Below are 15542 nucleotides of genomic sequence, written 5' to 3'. Positions count from 1 at the left end.
ACAGCAGATGAACCACAATGGCGTTAATTGTTTCATAACGCCAGAAGGCACTCTGGAGAAAGAAGAGGCGCACGGAAAGTGTATTTGGATAAAAATTTACAATTGTTGCCAAATATAAAAATAAATTTCCCCTTCATGGATCACTGCCTTGTCGTGGCGGAGGGGCTTGCGAAACTCGATGAAGTCGTGAGCTCTGCTGTGTAGGGCCACCCAAGATAGACAGATCACGGCAGAGAGTTCTGACAAAATGTGATTCACTGGAGAAGGTAATGGCAACCCACTCCAGTATTTCCTGCCAAGAAAACCTTATGGCCAGTCACAATACCATTATCGATATGGCGCCGGAAGATGAGCCCCCCAGGTTGGAAGGCGTCCCACATGTTACTGGGGATGAACAAAGGGCGATTCCTAGTAGCTCCAGGACGAATGAAGCGGCTGGGCTAAAGCGAAAAGGACGCTCAGTTGTGGATGTGTCGGGAAGCGACCGGAAAGTCCGATGTTGCAAGGAGATATATCACATAGCAACATGGAATGTAAGATCTATGACGCAAGGTAAACTGGATATCGTCAAGCGAGAAATGGACAGATTGAACATTGATATCTTGGGTATCAGCGAGCTCAAGTGGACCGGAATGGGAGAATTTAACTCCGGCGACCATTATGTCTTTTATTGTGGGCACGAATCCAAGAGAAGGAATGGGGTCGCTCTCATAGTAAACAGAAGAATGGGCAAAGCAGTGCTAGGGTACAACCCCAAAAACGACCGAATGATTTCACTTCGGATCCAAGGTCACCCTTTCAACATAACAGTTATCCAAGTCTATGCACCGACCGCTGCTGCTGAAGAAGCTGACGTTGAGAGATTTTATGCGGACCTACAATGCCTTTTAGACCGCACCCCATCATCAGACGTCGTTTTTCTCATAGGAGACTGGAATGCTAAGGTCGGGAGTGAAGAAATATCCGGAATTACAGGCAAGTTCGGTCTTGGTGAGCCAAATGAAGCTGGGCAGAGGCTAGTAGAGTTCTGTCAAGAAAACAACCTGACCATAGCGAATACTCATTTTCAACAGCACAAGAGGCGCCTGTACACATGGATTTTACCGGACGGTCTGTACAGGAATCAGATCGATTATATTATTTGCCGGCAGAGATGGAGAAGCGCTATACAAGCAGTAAAAACAAGGCCTGGGGCCGATTGTGGCACCGATCATCAGCTTCTTGTTGCCAAAATTAAGCTTCGATTGAGGAAAACGCAGAAAACTAGAAGGCCTTTCAGGTATGATCTGGATCATATTCCATTAGAATATGCTGTGGAAGTGAGGAATCGATTTCAAGAATTAGATCTAGAAGACAAAGAGCCCGAAGAGATGTGGACTGATGTTCGTGACATAATACAAGAAGTTGCTACTAAGGTAGTTCCAAAGCAAAAGAAATGCAAAAAAAGCAAACTGGTTATCTGATGAGGCTTTGCAAATAGCTGAGGAAAGGAGGATGGCAAAAGGTATGGGGGAAAGAGAAAGATACAAGGTTCTCAATGCGGATTTTCAGAAAATAGCAAGGAGAGATAAGAATGCCTTCCTGAACATAGTGTCAAGCAGTTGAGGACAACAGCCAATTAAAGAACACAAGAGCTCTGTATAAGACAATCAAAGATATCAAAGGAAGCTTCTGTGCTAAGCTGGGCGTGATAAAGGACAAACGAGGCAAGGACCTCACTGAAGCCTCAGAGATAAAGAAGAGGTGGCAGGAATACACAGAAGAACTGTACAAGAAGGACCCGGATGTGCAAACCCAACATAGGACGGTTGTGATTACTGATCTCGAGCCGGGCATCCTGAAGAGTGAAGTTGAATGGGCCTTAGCCAGCCTTGCTAAGAACAAAGCTAGCGGAATTGATGGCATTCCAGCTGAGTTGCTTCAAAACCTCAACCATGACGCTGTTAACATTCTGCATACATTATGTCAGAAGATTTGGACAACCCTGCAGTGGCCACAGGATTGGAGGAGGTCGGTTTACATCCTCATTCCAAAGAAAGGCAGTGCCAAAGATTGTTCCAACTACCGCACGATCGCGCTTATTTCGCTTGCTAGCAAGGTGATGTTAAAAATCCTGCAAGGTAGGCTGCAGCAGTATGTGGATCGGGAGCTTCCGGACGTGCAAGCTGGGTTTCGCAAGGGCAGAGGAACTAGAGACCAAATTGCCAACCTTCGCTGGATCATGGAAAAAGCAAGAGAGTTCCAGAAACCCATTTACTTCTGCTTTATTGATTATGCGAAAGCGTTTGACTGCGTAGATCACAGCAGATTGTGGTAAGCTCTCCAAGAGATGGGAGTTCCAATTCACCTCATCTGTCTCCTCAGGAACCTTTATGAAGGGCAAGAGGCCACAGTCAGAACTGGGCATGGTCTTACTGATTGGTTTCCGATTGAGAAAGGGGTGAGGCAAGGCTGCATACTCTCGCCCTGCCTATTTAACCTATATGCAGAGTGCATCATGAGGAAGGCCGGTCTGGACGAGTCTTCAGCTGGAGGGAAAATTGCTGGAAAACGTATCGACAACCTTAGATATGCGGATGATACCACGTTAATAGCAGAAAGTGAAGTGGAACTCAAGAGACTTCTGATGCGCGTACAAGAAGAGAGTGAGAAGTTTGGGCTTAAACTGAACATTAAAAAGACGAAGATCATGGCGTCTTGCCCTATCAAGTCCTGGAGCATCAATGGACAAGAAGTGGAAGCTGTGACAGATTTTCTGTTCTTGGGCGCCAAGATTACCTCTGAAGGAGACTGCAGCCATGAAATTAGGAGACGCCTGCTTCTGGGAAAGAGAGCAATGGTTAGCCTTGACCGCCTAGTAAAGAGCAGAGACATTAGTCTGCCAACCAAGATTCGTATAACCCGTGCTATGGTCTTTCCAGTTGTGATGTACGGATGCGAGAGTTGGACTGTGAAAAAGGCTGACCGCCGAAGAATTGACGCGTTTGAATTGTGGTGCTGGCGAAGGCTCGTAAGAGTTCCTTGGACTGCCAGAAAATCAAATCAGTCGATATTGTCGACCATAAACCCTGACTGCTCATTGGAGGGTCAAATTCTAAAGTTAAAGCTCAGCTACTTTGGTCATCTGATGAGAAGAGAGGAGTCGCTGGAGAAAGATTTGATGTTGGGAAAGGTTGAGGGTCGCCGGAGAAGGGGTAGGCAGCGAACGCGATGGTTAGATGGCATTCTCGAGGCATTGCAGATGAAGCTATGTGATGTTAAGAAGATGGTGAGAGACCGGAAAGCGTGGCGTGACATGGTCCATAGGGTCACGAAGAGTCGGACACGACTGAACGCCTGAACTGAACTGATAAAAATAAATTTAAGAGAGAAGCGCAGTACCTGAACTTGAGAAATAAAAGATTACGCAAAAGCATATGATAAACTGGAGACACACGTACCGAGGAAGGAAATTGAACTAATCCGAAGCAGGATTGTAAAATAAAGGGGTTAGACCTTCTCTGTGACTGAAGCCTTGTGGTGTAAAGCATCCGCACGCCAAGTTTCAAGGGTGCTTCTAAGTCTTGCCTGCTTCTGATAACTTCGTAAGAGAGACAGTAGCTCGCGTGAGGCTATTAACCACTGTTTCGCATGTGTACCGCGCATGAGACAATGAGTATTGTGCGGTTGTGTAATATTTTGGCCCTGACATTAATTTTTACATTCATGTATTGCGCTAAAAATACATCGTTTCGCCGGCATTGTCTCGATAACAGTAAGTGAACGGATGGTAAACGGACTAAGGAGGAACCAAAGGCGTGTTTTCGGTTCACGATCTCCCTGAATGATCATTCATGCATGTAGGCACGAAGTCTATGTATTCATTTGCTGACTTTAGAGGTTTACGTTGCCATCAGTCTTCGAAACTGAATACTTAAGCTGCCACGAACTTTCATCAAATTACTAGAAAACAAGGCGTGTTAGTTCCAAGAAACTCTTACAGATTGTGAAGTATAGTGGTGAGGGTCGTCATAGTCAGGAGGACGCTCAGTGCCATGTGCCGAAATCACGAACGCTAATTCAGCCTATTGAATATCACGTATTAAAGAAGGGGAACCGTCAGGAAAACGCTATTCATACTCATGTTAGAAAATATAGACGGCAAGGGAGAGAGAAAAAAGAGAGAAACTTTTTAATGAAATGCGAGGAATTTAGGAGTTAATTTAAAACAGCTAACCAGGCAGCATGATAGTGTTCAACATGATCTTTGACAGTGGGGAAAGTATTTGGCTTGTGGGAGTTGTCATGCTATCGTGCTTGAGATTTCAATAGTTTGGTGAAAAAAAAAAAGAGGTTTCTAAATATAGTGATTTAAAGGGAGTCATCTATCGGGCCAAGAGGTCAGAGGACATCCGTGATCAGTAAAAAACTGGCAGGAAAATAAGAAATGATTTACAGCGTTCCGCAGTCATTGTCCGCTTTTAATGGCAGATTACTAGCAATCACCATAAAAAAAAAAAAAAAAAAACGTCCAGTAATGACCCTGCAGCAGCAGTGTTTGACAAAGCTGAAATTCTGAAAGAAATCTGAAGATAAATCTGACGGCATGGAGGTAGATGTAAAGGAAAACCACTGCTGTATATTAAGGAAATATAACCAACACGATCTGAGGGTATTCTAGCTGAAATTAAGTTGAAGAAAGAGGCATTGCATTGGCTATATCTATCAGAAGACCTTTAAAGAGCATCAGTGATGAGGAAGAACCCAGGGATAAGTCGGAAAGGATGAGAAACAAGGGGACCGACGAGGCCCTGAAATTTCCAGTGATAGCTAGGTTGTCCTCCTGGGGCACAACGCGCCCCTTCAAAAAATGGACAGCTATGTTTTATCATGCACTTAGTGTGACTGTCTGCAGCGTTTGAAGTAGCGCTAGTATTTAATGTCCAGAACTCCGTTAAGTCATAGCCCAAACACCTCGGTCGCAGACTCTAAACTAAGATCGTTCCCACCTCGCCTTCGCCCGGCAACTGAGACGGAACGAAAATACATTTCGCCATACCCCGCAGGTTTCAAATGTGTTCTTATACACTAAAAATGTGCTCGCGTCGTCGCCTAGACGAATGGGCGCTGCGATAAAGAAAACGTGGCCTGGGGCATTTCGTCTTTTTGGTCTTCTCCATTTTAGTCACAAACAAGCAGAATTCAGGGTTCTATGTGTGGCGTTCGCGAGAATCAGGATCGCATTACACGAAGCCTTTTTTTAGCAAGAATGGCTTTTCACCAAACAGCGACCGCATTTATCAACCAGTCGTGGTAGTTGGTTTCTCTCCTGCCTGCAGCATAGCCGGGTCGAATAACGATCTCAAGTTGCACTTACTGAGATTTATTCCCCGAAAACTGTGTTCGGTATCAGCATGTACAGCATAGAACAGTTTAGTGAGAAACATGCTAGGCATAGAAGTTAATAATCCTTTAATGCTGCTCTTTGAAATCACCTGAAAGAGTCTAAGGCTCTGACATCGGACGCTGGAAAGCATCGGAGCGATGCGTTCAATATTAAGACGAAAGCCTTTATTCCTTCATCATTGTCGTCAGCAAAAAGTGTCCCGCTTTTGCGGCGGCTCTGATGGTTGAGACGGGATAACGTCATGGAGGTCTCGACCAATCACAAAGCACCACCACAGTATGCGCGAATGCATGTCTTATATGGCTATATACCAGTCAATGACCAATCACTAATTAATGAATAATTAAGTGATTGATTACTTAGTACTGATTACTAAATAATTACTAGGTAAATAACAATTGCTTATTATTGATCGTACTAAGTACTAATCAATTACTAATTACCGGTGAGTGACCAATTACTACTTAATTATTGTCTAATTATTAATTAATAACTAGTGACAGTTCCGTAATTAGTTATTAATTAATTAATTAATAATACTGCATACCCGGTAAAATCAACCACACAACAGTAAACGTAGAACAACTGCGAAGATACATGGAGCGCGATCTCGTTGCTGCCAAGCAGAATTCACTGAATAAATGCACTCGCAGAATGCGAAAGAGTAGTCGCTTGCTTTACTCGTAGCAGCATTCATCGCTACATGCGCACCAGTCGCGTAGCAGAATGCAGCACTCAGGCTTTCGCCTTTCATCACTTTAGTCGCCAAAGTGTCCTCGAATTTTTGTGTCATGGAGATCGAGCATTTTTAATGGGCCTTTGCCTCCTAGCGACGCTAGACGCTAGGCATTCTCTCCACAGTCTCTTTGTGGTGTCACAAAGTAGACCGTAACTTTGAAACTGATAGTGCCGGGCTTCTCGTAGGCAAAAGTAGTCATTAGTGACAGCAAAACAGCTGTTTGGAATTTCGGAAAAGGAAGGGTTTCGGAGGAGGCCAAAAGGACCCTCCTTGCTTACCCTATTAATCGAACAATCTCCATCATATTTATACCTGCTCATGAATCTGTCCCTGCAACGAAGCTACACACTTGCTAGCTCGAGATCTCAACGACCGGGCAGCGATTGAACAGCCCGACTGCAGAGGAATATAACATCAAATGAAATCACTGAATTCTATAATTTAAATCGAAAGAGCTAGCCGCCCTCGGATCGGTCTCTCTCTAAAAATGAGGCGCGCATTTGGAGGCGGTTACAAGCCGGAAACTATACCTGGCCGGCCTGGATATTCCTGACACAGACCGGGGAGGAAGAAGACTCGAAATGCAAAAATTGCCAACAAAAAGGCACACTAGATCACATTATTTGGAAATGCGCCGACTCCCCAGGCTCCGGCATGAACGTTAATAGTAGAGAAGCATGGGAGGTTTGGCTGCGGAGCGGAGACCCCGCCGTTCAGCAGCAGGCCATTCGCCTGGCGGCTGAGGCGGTGAAGAACTCCTGTACCTTCAATAGTCCTTAGTCTTTCCCGACATCCCCCCCCCCCCCCCTTTCCTAGCCTTCGTTCCGGGGGCGGGAAAATAAAACTTTGCATTCATTCCTTTGAATGACCGCATCAGGAGACGTTTAACGTGATCAGTGCAGCGTGGGGGACCGATAGGACAGTTAATTTTTCGTGCTGTCCTGCCCCGAATACTACCTCACAAGATGAAGCTTCAGGACAATTTCTACTGCGAAGTCATGCTTCCTTGACCTCTCACTGAAATCTGTCCCATATCTTCATAGTGTGACCCAGTATTTCTGAACGTGCAGCGTGAATAAATGACGACGTTTTAATGTCCGAAACGTCACTACGGCACAATAACGTGAAGGCAGCACACAGTGCGTAGGAAGAGGGAATGAAGAATACTGAACTGCTTAGTTAAGTTTGGTTTGGATTTTGACGATCCCTATAAAAATCGGGCTGTTATATAACACCGCTTTTGCCTTAAGCCGGGAACCGGTCAATCAGGTTAAGGACGCGCTTTCGGGTCCTTTTAACAGAAGAAATACCTGACGCACAATGGGCTGGCTTAGACACTGGCGCGCTGAAATGATTTTCTAGGCTGCTGAGCCTCTCTGCGCTTTTTTTTGTGAGCTGTGCAAATGAGGAAGGAATGTCAACGGATGGTGTACGTACAAGTGAATACGTAATCTAAACCAGAAAGTTTTTGTAAACAGAGCCTGGCAGTATTTACATAACATATTAATACTACCATGCTCTTTCTGTGACATGAGCGGTATAATCAAATAATACGTAAAAAATTTAGAAGAATGCAGATTCCTAACGCCAAGTGCCTATACCGCCATCATTACTTTCGCGAACAAGAAATAAAAACGAACTACAGCATTAAGGAGGCTAAAGAGATTGTTTCGGCCGAAAGAGAGCTTGCGAAAGAGAGGCGCCGTCTGCTTTTCGTTCCATCATTTTCCTTTATTCAGTGTTTATCGCCATGCTTTCATATTTCTTCTTGCTCATTCATTTTTCTCGTTTGCATACAGCTGCTCAGCCCCATTTCCGTTATCTCACTTTGTTATTTTCCGGTATGTAGAAATTCTTTTATTTTTTGGCGCACATGGTCTACGATTTAGTTCGTCCCCTGTGATCATTTCTTTTGCACTTTCCTTGTTTGTCTTGCAGAAGGGAATGTAAATAGAATAGAGATGCGATAGTAAAAAGAGTGTGCGGTTCTCCTTCCTTCATCCCTTTCTTCCCTCCCCCTCCCCACCTACAGAGAAGAAAGGTGATTTTTTCTCTTTAGCCTACGAGTGGCGAGATGTGCCTCCAGTCTACGTTAAGCTCTGTGCGTAGAGACATTTGTTTTGAAAGCACATGACGAGAAAGTTATGGCGAACACTTTTCTAGCTCGTGCTCTTGCCTGGGATGCTCTCGATCGTCACTGTCCACCGTTTGCGAAACACATTTATGTGCCAGAGATTGTTCATCGTTAATAAATGTACCTGTCCAATAATAGCGCTTCTTAATTTTTAAGTTCAGCGAGAAAGCATTGCGTCACTAGGTCGTCTAATAGCAAAAAAGACTCGTCTACTCTCCTGCCTTCTTTTGTCCTTTCTGATAATCAAGCAAAATTGGTATTTGATCTATAGATGGCTAAAAATGATCTGTCACAGAAAGAGGTATGTAGGGAGGGACTACAATGGGGAGCTTCTGTAATTATAAAACTGATCGTACCTTAAAGCTAGCAGCCCTGTATGTCAACAAGAAGTTCAATCGGACCACGGTGATGCGAACCTCGCATCCCTGCCATGTCCTTGCCTTGCCTGTCTGTTAGCTAGCTTAGCGCTTTCTTTTCTCAACAACCTCCTTCCTTTTCGTCTGCATGAAACCTAACAAAAATGCTCACATGTTGAAAAAAAAAAAAAGTATTATCTTTCTCATATTTTTCCACCCAAGACTCGCCGCGCTGCGAGCGCATCTGGTCCTCCCCGTCGGAAGGTGGCAACGAGACGGTGGTGCGCTGCAGCGTCCGGGCGCTGCCCGACGACGAGCTGGGCTTCTCGTGGAGCATGCGCGACGCCGAAGGCGAGAAGCCCGTCGACGCTCTCGCTTCGCCCGGATCCAACGGCACCTTGAGCGTGCTCAGGGTGCCCCACCGCGCCTTCACCTCCTCCTCCGGTGACGTGACCATCTATTGTCGGGCGCGCAACGTCGTCGGGCCCCAGAGTAGCCCCTGCGTCCTAGCCGTGGACACGGCGGGTACGTTGCTATTTTTCATTTTTACGCGAAACGAAATGCAGCTCGTTCGGCCTAAAAGCCGTCGCCGCAGCCCAAATTGAGAAAAACGATGTAGGAGAAAGTGCGCGCGAGTACATTTCGTAGCAAAAGTGTGACGTAATCGTTGATTGCGCAGCATTCAGAGTGCTGTCGTACCATTTTGCTTCCCATCTAGCATCAATCTTCTGTTCAAGTTAGAGAGCACTTGGCAACAAGCATTCAAACGGACGTCGTGTGCACCCCTGACAAGTTTAAGTGCGAAGTGAGATATCGCGCCTTTCTTTCTACAAAAGCCTATCTAAAAACCCCTTACCCTTACGGCGCGGTTCAAGTGTCCACAGAAACAAGTGCGACAGATACCGCGCCTTTCCCTTCGTGAGTATCAATTATTATTATTATTATTATTATTATTATTATGTGCATTATGGGGCACATTATTAGGGCACATTATGTGCCCTCAGCTCTTAGAGTACATCCTACTGCGCGTTCCGCGAAAGAGCATGAGGGAATTCAGACCATTTCAGGTTTCTCCTCTTCATTCCCACTCCCCTCTGGACAGGATGCAGTGGTTATTTAACTCTTTTTGTCCTCACCTTGACATCTTCCAAAACTCGCTCTGTTCATTTACATTGGATGTTCGTAGCGTTGTATTCTAAATAGCACTTTATCACATATAACTCCCACTTTCTAGCCTTAAATTGTATTTACTTCACTTTTTGCTTTTTCTCCTGTTCAATGCTGTCTGTATCTTGAACTACTTTTTATCCGTTTCTTGCTTATATTTCAACTTTAAACTTTATATTCGAATCTTACTGTCCCTTGTTCAATTTTACTTCTTTATTGTATTATTCTGTATTTCTAGCCTGTGTTTTAAGTACCATGCACTTGTTGCGCCTGGAATGGTTGTTTATTTTATGTATATTTCTATATTACTATAATCAATGTCAGTTATCTGTTTTTTTTTTCTCTTCTACCTACCGTTCTTTTTTTTTTTCTTTATTTCCTGGTGTGCTAAAAAATTCTCTCACTGTGTATATAAGTGATGATACTCATTGTTTGCTTAATTTCCGTGATACTTTTCGTCTCAGTTTCATTTCATGTATTATTTATTTCTTTTTTTTTTGTGTTCTCTCTGTGTGTGTAAACATGTTTGTGCTTTTTCATTTTTTTTTTGTGCTGCAGCACAAGGACCACATGGTTGTTCCTGCGCACATTAAATAAAGATTGATTGATTGATTGATTGATTATTATTATTATTATTATTATTATTATTATTATTATTATTATTATTATTATTATTATTATTATTATTATTATTATTATTATTATTATTATTATTATTATTATTATTATTATTATTATTATTATTATTATTATTATTATTATTATTATTATTACTTGTGCTGCAGCACAAAGACCACATGGTTGTTCCTGCGCACATTAAATAAAGATTGATTGATTGATTATTATTATTATTATCTCCTTAACTATCTCCTTGATCGATTCTGCTTTGTCAGTGTCAATGGACAGACTTCTTTCGTTTACCCTGCAACGAGTGGAGTTCCTCAAGGTTCAGTACTAGGCCCGCTTCTCTTCTCCGTTTTTATTAATGATGTTTCCTCGGCGATAAAGAACTCCTCGTTTCTTCTTTATGCTGATGATATAAAAATATTCAAGGTAATACATTCTTTTCAAGATTGCGTGTTGTTGCAATCGGACATATCTGCTTTTTCTGATTGGTGTGCGATGAATCGACTTACCCTCAATTCTTCCAAAACTAGGGTTGTGTCCTTTACTCGTAAAACACATAGCTTTCTCTACCATTATTCTGTGAATTCTGTGCTGTTGGATAGGGTTGATGAAATTAATGACCTTGGTGTACTTTTTGACCGCACCCTCAGCTTCTCCTCTCACACTAACCGCATTGCTCAGCGGGCTATGCGCACACTCGGATTCGTTTGCAGACTTTCGAGAGAGTTCCACACTCCACTTCCGTTCCTAAAACTGTACCTGTCCATATGCCTGCCGGTCTTGGAGTATGCGTCGGTTGTTTGGAATGGCACTTGCAAATCGAACTTGGACAAGGTTGACAGAGTACAAAAAAAATTTTTACGGATATTTCATTATCGCTTTCCTTGCGCAACTTCCCCCTCTCGCTCCACCAGGAGCGCCCAACTGAATCTTCCTTCCCTTCACTGCCGTCGTATCAGACTTGATATCATATTTCTGTACAAACTCCTTCATGGCCACATTATGTGCCCTCAGCTCTTAGAGTACATCCTACTGCGCGTTCCGCGAAAGAGCATGAGGGAATTCAGACCATTTCAGGTTTCTCCTCTTCATTCCCACTCCCCTCTAGACAGGATGCAGTGGTTGTTTAACACTTTTTGTCCTCACCTTGACATCTTCCAAAACTCGCTCTGTTCATTTACATTGGATGTTCGTAGCGTTGTATTCTAAATAGTACTTTATCACTTAAAACTCCCACTTTCTAGCCTTAAATTGTATTTACTTCACTTTTTGCTTTTTCTCCTGTTCAATGCTGTCTGTATCGTGAACTACTTTTTATCCGTTTCTTACTTATATTTCAACTTTAAACTTTATATTCGAATCTTACTGCCCCTTGTTCAATTTTACTTCTTTATTGTATTATTCTGTATTTCTAGCCTGTGTGTTAAGTACCATGCACTTGTTGCGCCTTGAAGGGTTGTTTATTTTATGTATATTTCTGTATTACTATAATCAATGTCAGTCATCTGTTTTCTTTTTTTTTTTTCTCTTCTATCTACCGTTCTTTTTTTTTTTCTTTATTTCCTGGTGTGCTAAAAAATTCTCTCACTGTGTATATAAGTGATGCTACTCATTGTTTGCTTACTTTCCGTGAAACTTTTCGTCTGTTTCATTTCATGTATTATTTATTTATTTTTTTTGTGTTCTCTCTGTGTGTGTAAACATGTTTGTGCTTTTTCATTTTTGTTTCTTTTTTTTTTATTTGTGCTGCAGCACAAAGACCACATGGTTGTTCCTGCGCACATTAAATAAAGATTGATTGATTGATTGATTGATTGATTGATTATTATTATTATTATTATTATTATTATTATTATTATTATTATTATTATTATTATTATTATTATTATTATTATTATTATTATTATTATTATTATTATTATTATTATTATTATTATTACATGAAATATTCGCAGAATGAAGAGTCAGTGTTAAAAGCGCTTCACGTCCTCCTAGGCCGTCATTGCACCCGCCACCGCTTCGGTGGTGGACGACGGCTGTTGTTGCGGCGCGCGTCTTTCTTTCCCTCTTTCTTTTCTTTCTTCTCTATTTTTTCTTCTGTCTGCACGAGGCAGCGGAGGTGGCTCAGCTACAGAGCCAGTAGCAGGCCTGTACATTTTCTTTTCTTCCTATACAGCCACAGCAACAACAACGTCCTCCTAAGGCGAAGCTTGGGCGTACCCCTGATTTTTGCGCCTTCGCCTAAAAAGAGTTTCCTGTGCTTAGATCATGCCGTGCGCGCGAAACGACGTGGCTGTCATGAGTGACGTCATCATCGGACGTGCAAAATTTGTTTGCATTAGGCAATATGTGACTTTTTACTTGTCAGGTGACCCAATAATCCTAAATAATTCATGCAACTTATAAACCAGACACGCATCCTCACGGTGATGTCCTCTCAGATAGTCATATAGACTCAAATTGCTGCTTGATCGCGCGCCAAGCTTAGGTGTGTGGCACATAATGAAATGTTTGAGTAAGAAACGCTACACATCAGAAAGGCAGGACGCGACTCTGACTTTTCAATAATTTTGTTTAGCTCACTGTCGCGCCATTTACGCTATATTATACGTTGTTGATTGGCCATTGGTGCGACGCCCTAGCGTTTGGAGCTAGCACTGTTATATATATATATATATATATATGATTAGTAATATTTCTTTAATACATTTTTTTGCGATCTCATGGAAGCGAACAGTGGATCATTTAATTATTAACTCATAACCATTTTTTGACCTTATACTGGAAGAGGCCGTTTTAACGTCCTCAGCTCCTCTTTCGCTGCACAAAAATTGTAAGTGCAGTGCTATCGTGGCTATGGCATAGCTGGGGCGGCGTCAGAGCCATCAAGCGGCCTAAAATTAGATAAATCTGTAAAGATTCAGAGTGTCAGGCTTAACATAACGTCAAAACTTCTGCGGGTCTAAATGCCGTGGCAGTCGTGCAATATAAAACAACGGAAAGAAAAGGAAATGGTGGGAGCCGGTGTTTGGCGTATAACTGAGAGGAGAAGGTAGTTTCGCCGCATGCACCGTACTTTGTTCCCTGCGTAAAGTTCTTGCCCTCCGCTGAGCTCCACGGCCTGAAATTCGTCATCGCCACAAAGCCTCCGTTGTTCGCGAAAGAAACAACAACAACAACAAATAATAATAATAATAATAATAATAATAATAATAATAATAATAATAATAATAATAATAATAATAATAATAATAATAATAATAATAATAATAATAATAATAATAATAATAATAATAATTATAATAATAATAATAATAATAATAATAATAATAATAATAATAATAATAATAATAGCACAAGATCGCCGATAACTTCAAAAAGAGGCAGGCCAGTCAAAGCCAGGGCAAGGGTTGTTGGACTTGGACCAAAAGAAAAGTCATGTGAGATGTGCTATAATGAGGTCAGGTATAGATGCAGAAAAAATGTAAAAGAAAACGACAGGTGACGTTTAAAAAATTTCTATAAATGAATTCCGGCAGATACACTTCAGTCTGCGCGTGTGTGAGAAGTCGAAGACTTTACGTATCATTACATTACGTCACTTACTAAAGTCCTGAGCTACGTTACGTTAAATGAAATCTATGAATGATAAGTCGTGACTATCACCATGAGTAATGGCGGTGTGTAATTTTTATTCCGAAAGCAGTACTACTTTCACTTCTCAGCCCTTCGCATAGCGAGGCGGTAGCTACCGTTGTCCTTTAGCGTGACCTTTGGCGTGCCGCCACGCACAGCTGCGCAATAACAGGGGCCCCAACTCGCGCCGTCAACTCGCGAGCCGGTAGCTACCAACCGCGGCCTAACTCCCGCTCCCTCCGTGAGGGAGCGCTACAGCCGTAGTGACGTCATCCCATCTGCCGCAAAAACAGGTTCCCCAACCACGGCCGGTCTCGAGGGAGAGCGCGTTTGTCTCTTCTCTTACGGCCTCTCCAATGGGGTCTGTTTCTACCGCCCGCCGCGCCTCGGTGGTGTCGCCACCGCCCCACTGCTGCTCCTCCGCTACAACCGTTCACGCGCAAGGGAAACACGCGCTCGCTCTTCGCTCCGCCCGCATCGGTTGCAACCGGCAGGTCCTGATATTTCACCCCTTATGGCTTATAGGAAGAAGCCGTAATCAGCGTCTGATTTATCGTGTATGAGCAATAAAATCGTCAATAATGCGCGTGCGCGCGAGAGCGCGCGCGCCTTCGTCAGTGCTGTCGCGCACGGTCGAATGAAGTTTCGGGTGCACTTACATCAACACCTTTTGCCCCTAAATTTTTCACAAAACTATATCTACCATTTTATGCAGTGTGCCTTTGAAAGCTGTAAGCAGGTATAGCGCGACATGACGCTATTGCATGGCAAACTGTTCGGTGGATATTCCAAGTACTCTGTCAACCGCTGCCGTTTTCGTTTAGAGCAAAAGAGGCACTGACGAAAATTCATAGCACGTTTCAGATTCAGAGTAAGGAACAAAAATTTACGCATACAGTTAAAATTTCAGTTGTCTAGTGATGTGGGCTGTTCTAGCTTCGTTTAAAACAAATCAGTAGGTTGAAAGACAGCAGATGTATACGTATAGTCTCACGACTGACGCACACGTAGACAGTCCGTAGTCAGTTTAATACCAGTGATAAAAAAAGAACAATTAATCAAGGAAATGGGTATAAACAGATATGCATAATTGAAAAGAGCAGCAAGCAATAAAAAAAATGTCCTTCAAAGTTAACACATTGCGCTCATTCATCAAAACGGTACATGCGGCTAGAAAATTAGTCTCAAAATCTTTCTGGACGGTTTGTGCACATAAGGAGCTGGCCTTTCGTTCCTGTATGTCACCTTCTCAGCATAATTGACAAGAAGGAGTCTGAGAAATTTCTCACATATTAAAGAAGCGGACCTTGGTCATTGTCAATGCCTTCCGGGCAACTCAGCAAAGGTGAGTTCTGAAGTGCTGGCTGGATTAAGATTTGAAGGACTTCAAGGACATTTGTGTGTGGTAGGTGCATGACAGCTTTTTCAAAAAAAAAAAAAGACACAACCTTGTCCAAGAGAGCTACAAACTTTGGTTTTGGATAATGCAGTCCGCTA

The 15542-nt window shown here is 42.8% G+C and overlaps 1 protein-coding gene across 1 annotated transcript in view; it reads left to right on the top strand.

The window, feature by feature from the left end:
* LOC146191181 (adhesion molecule nephrin-like) overlaps nucleotides 1–15542 on the top strand; it is a 79062-nt gene that overhangs the window by 43561 nt on the left and 19959 nt on the right. The window contains exon 7 of the mRNA XM_084600283.1: nucleotides 8838–9140. Within this exon, the coding sequence (XP_084456409.1) occupies nucleotides 8838–9140 (303 nt within the window). The remainder of the gene's footprint in view (nucleotides 1–8837; nucleotides 9141–15542) is intronic.

The sequence above is a fragment of the Amblyomma maculatum genome, chromosome 4 (assembly GCF_055883805.1).
Source record: "Amblyomma maculatum isolate TAMU_Amacu chromosome 4, ASM5588380v1, whole genome shotgun sequence".
NCBI classification, from domain to species: domain Eukaryota; kingdom Metazoa; phylum Arthropoda; class Arachnida; order Ixodida; family Ixodidae; genus Amblyomma; species Amblyomma maculatum.
This window is presented reverse-complemented; position numbering and strand designations above follow the sequence as displayed.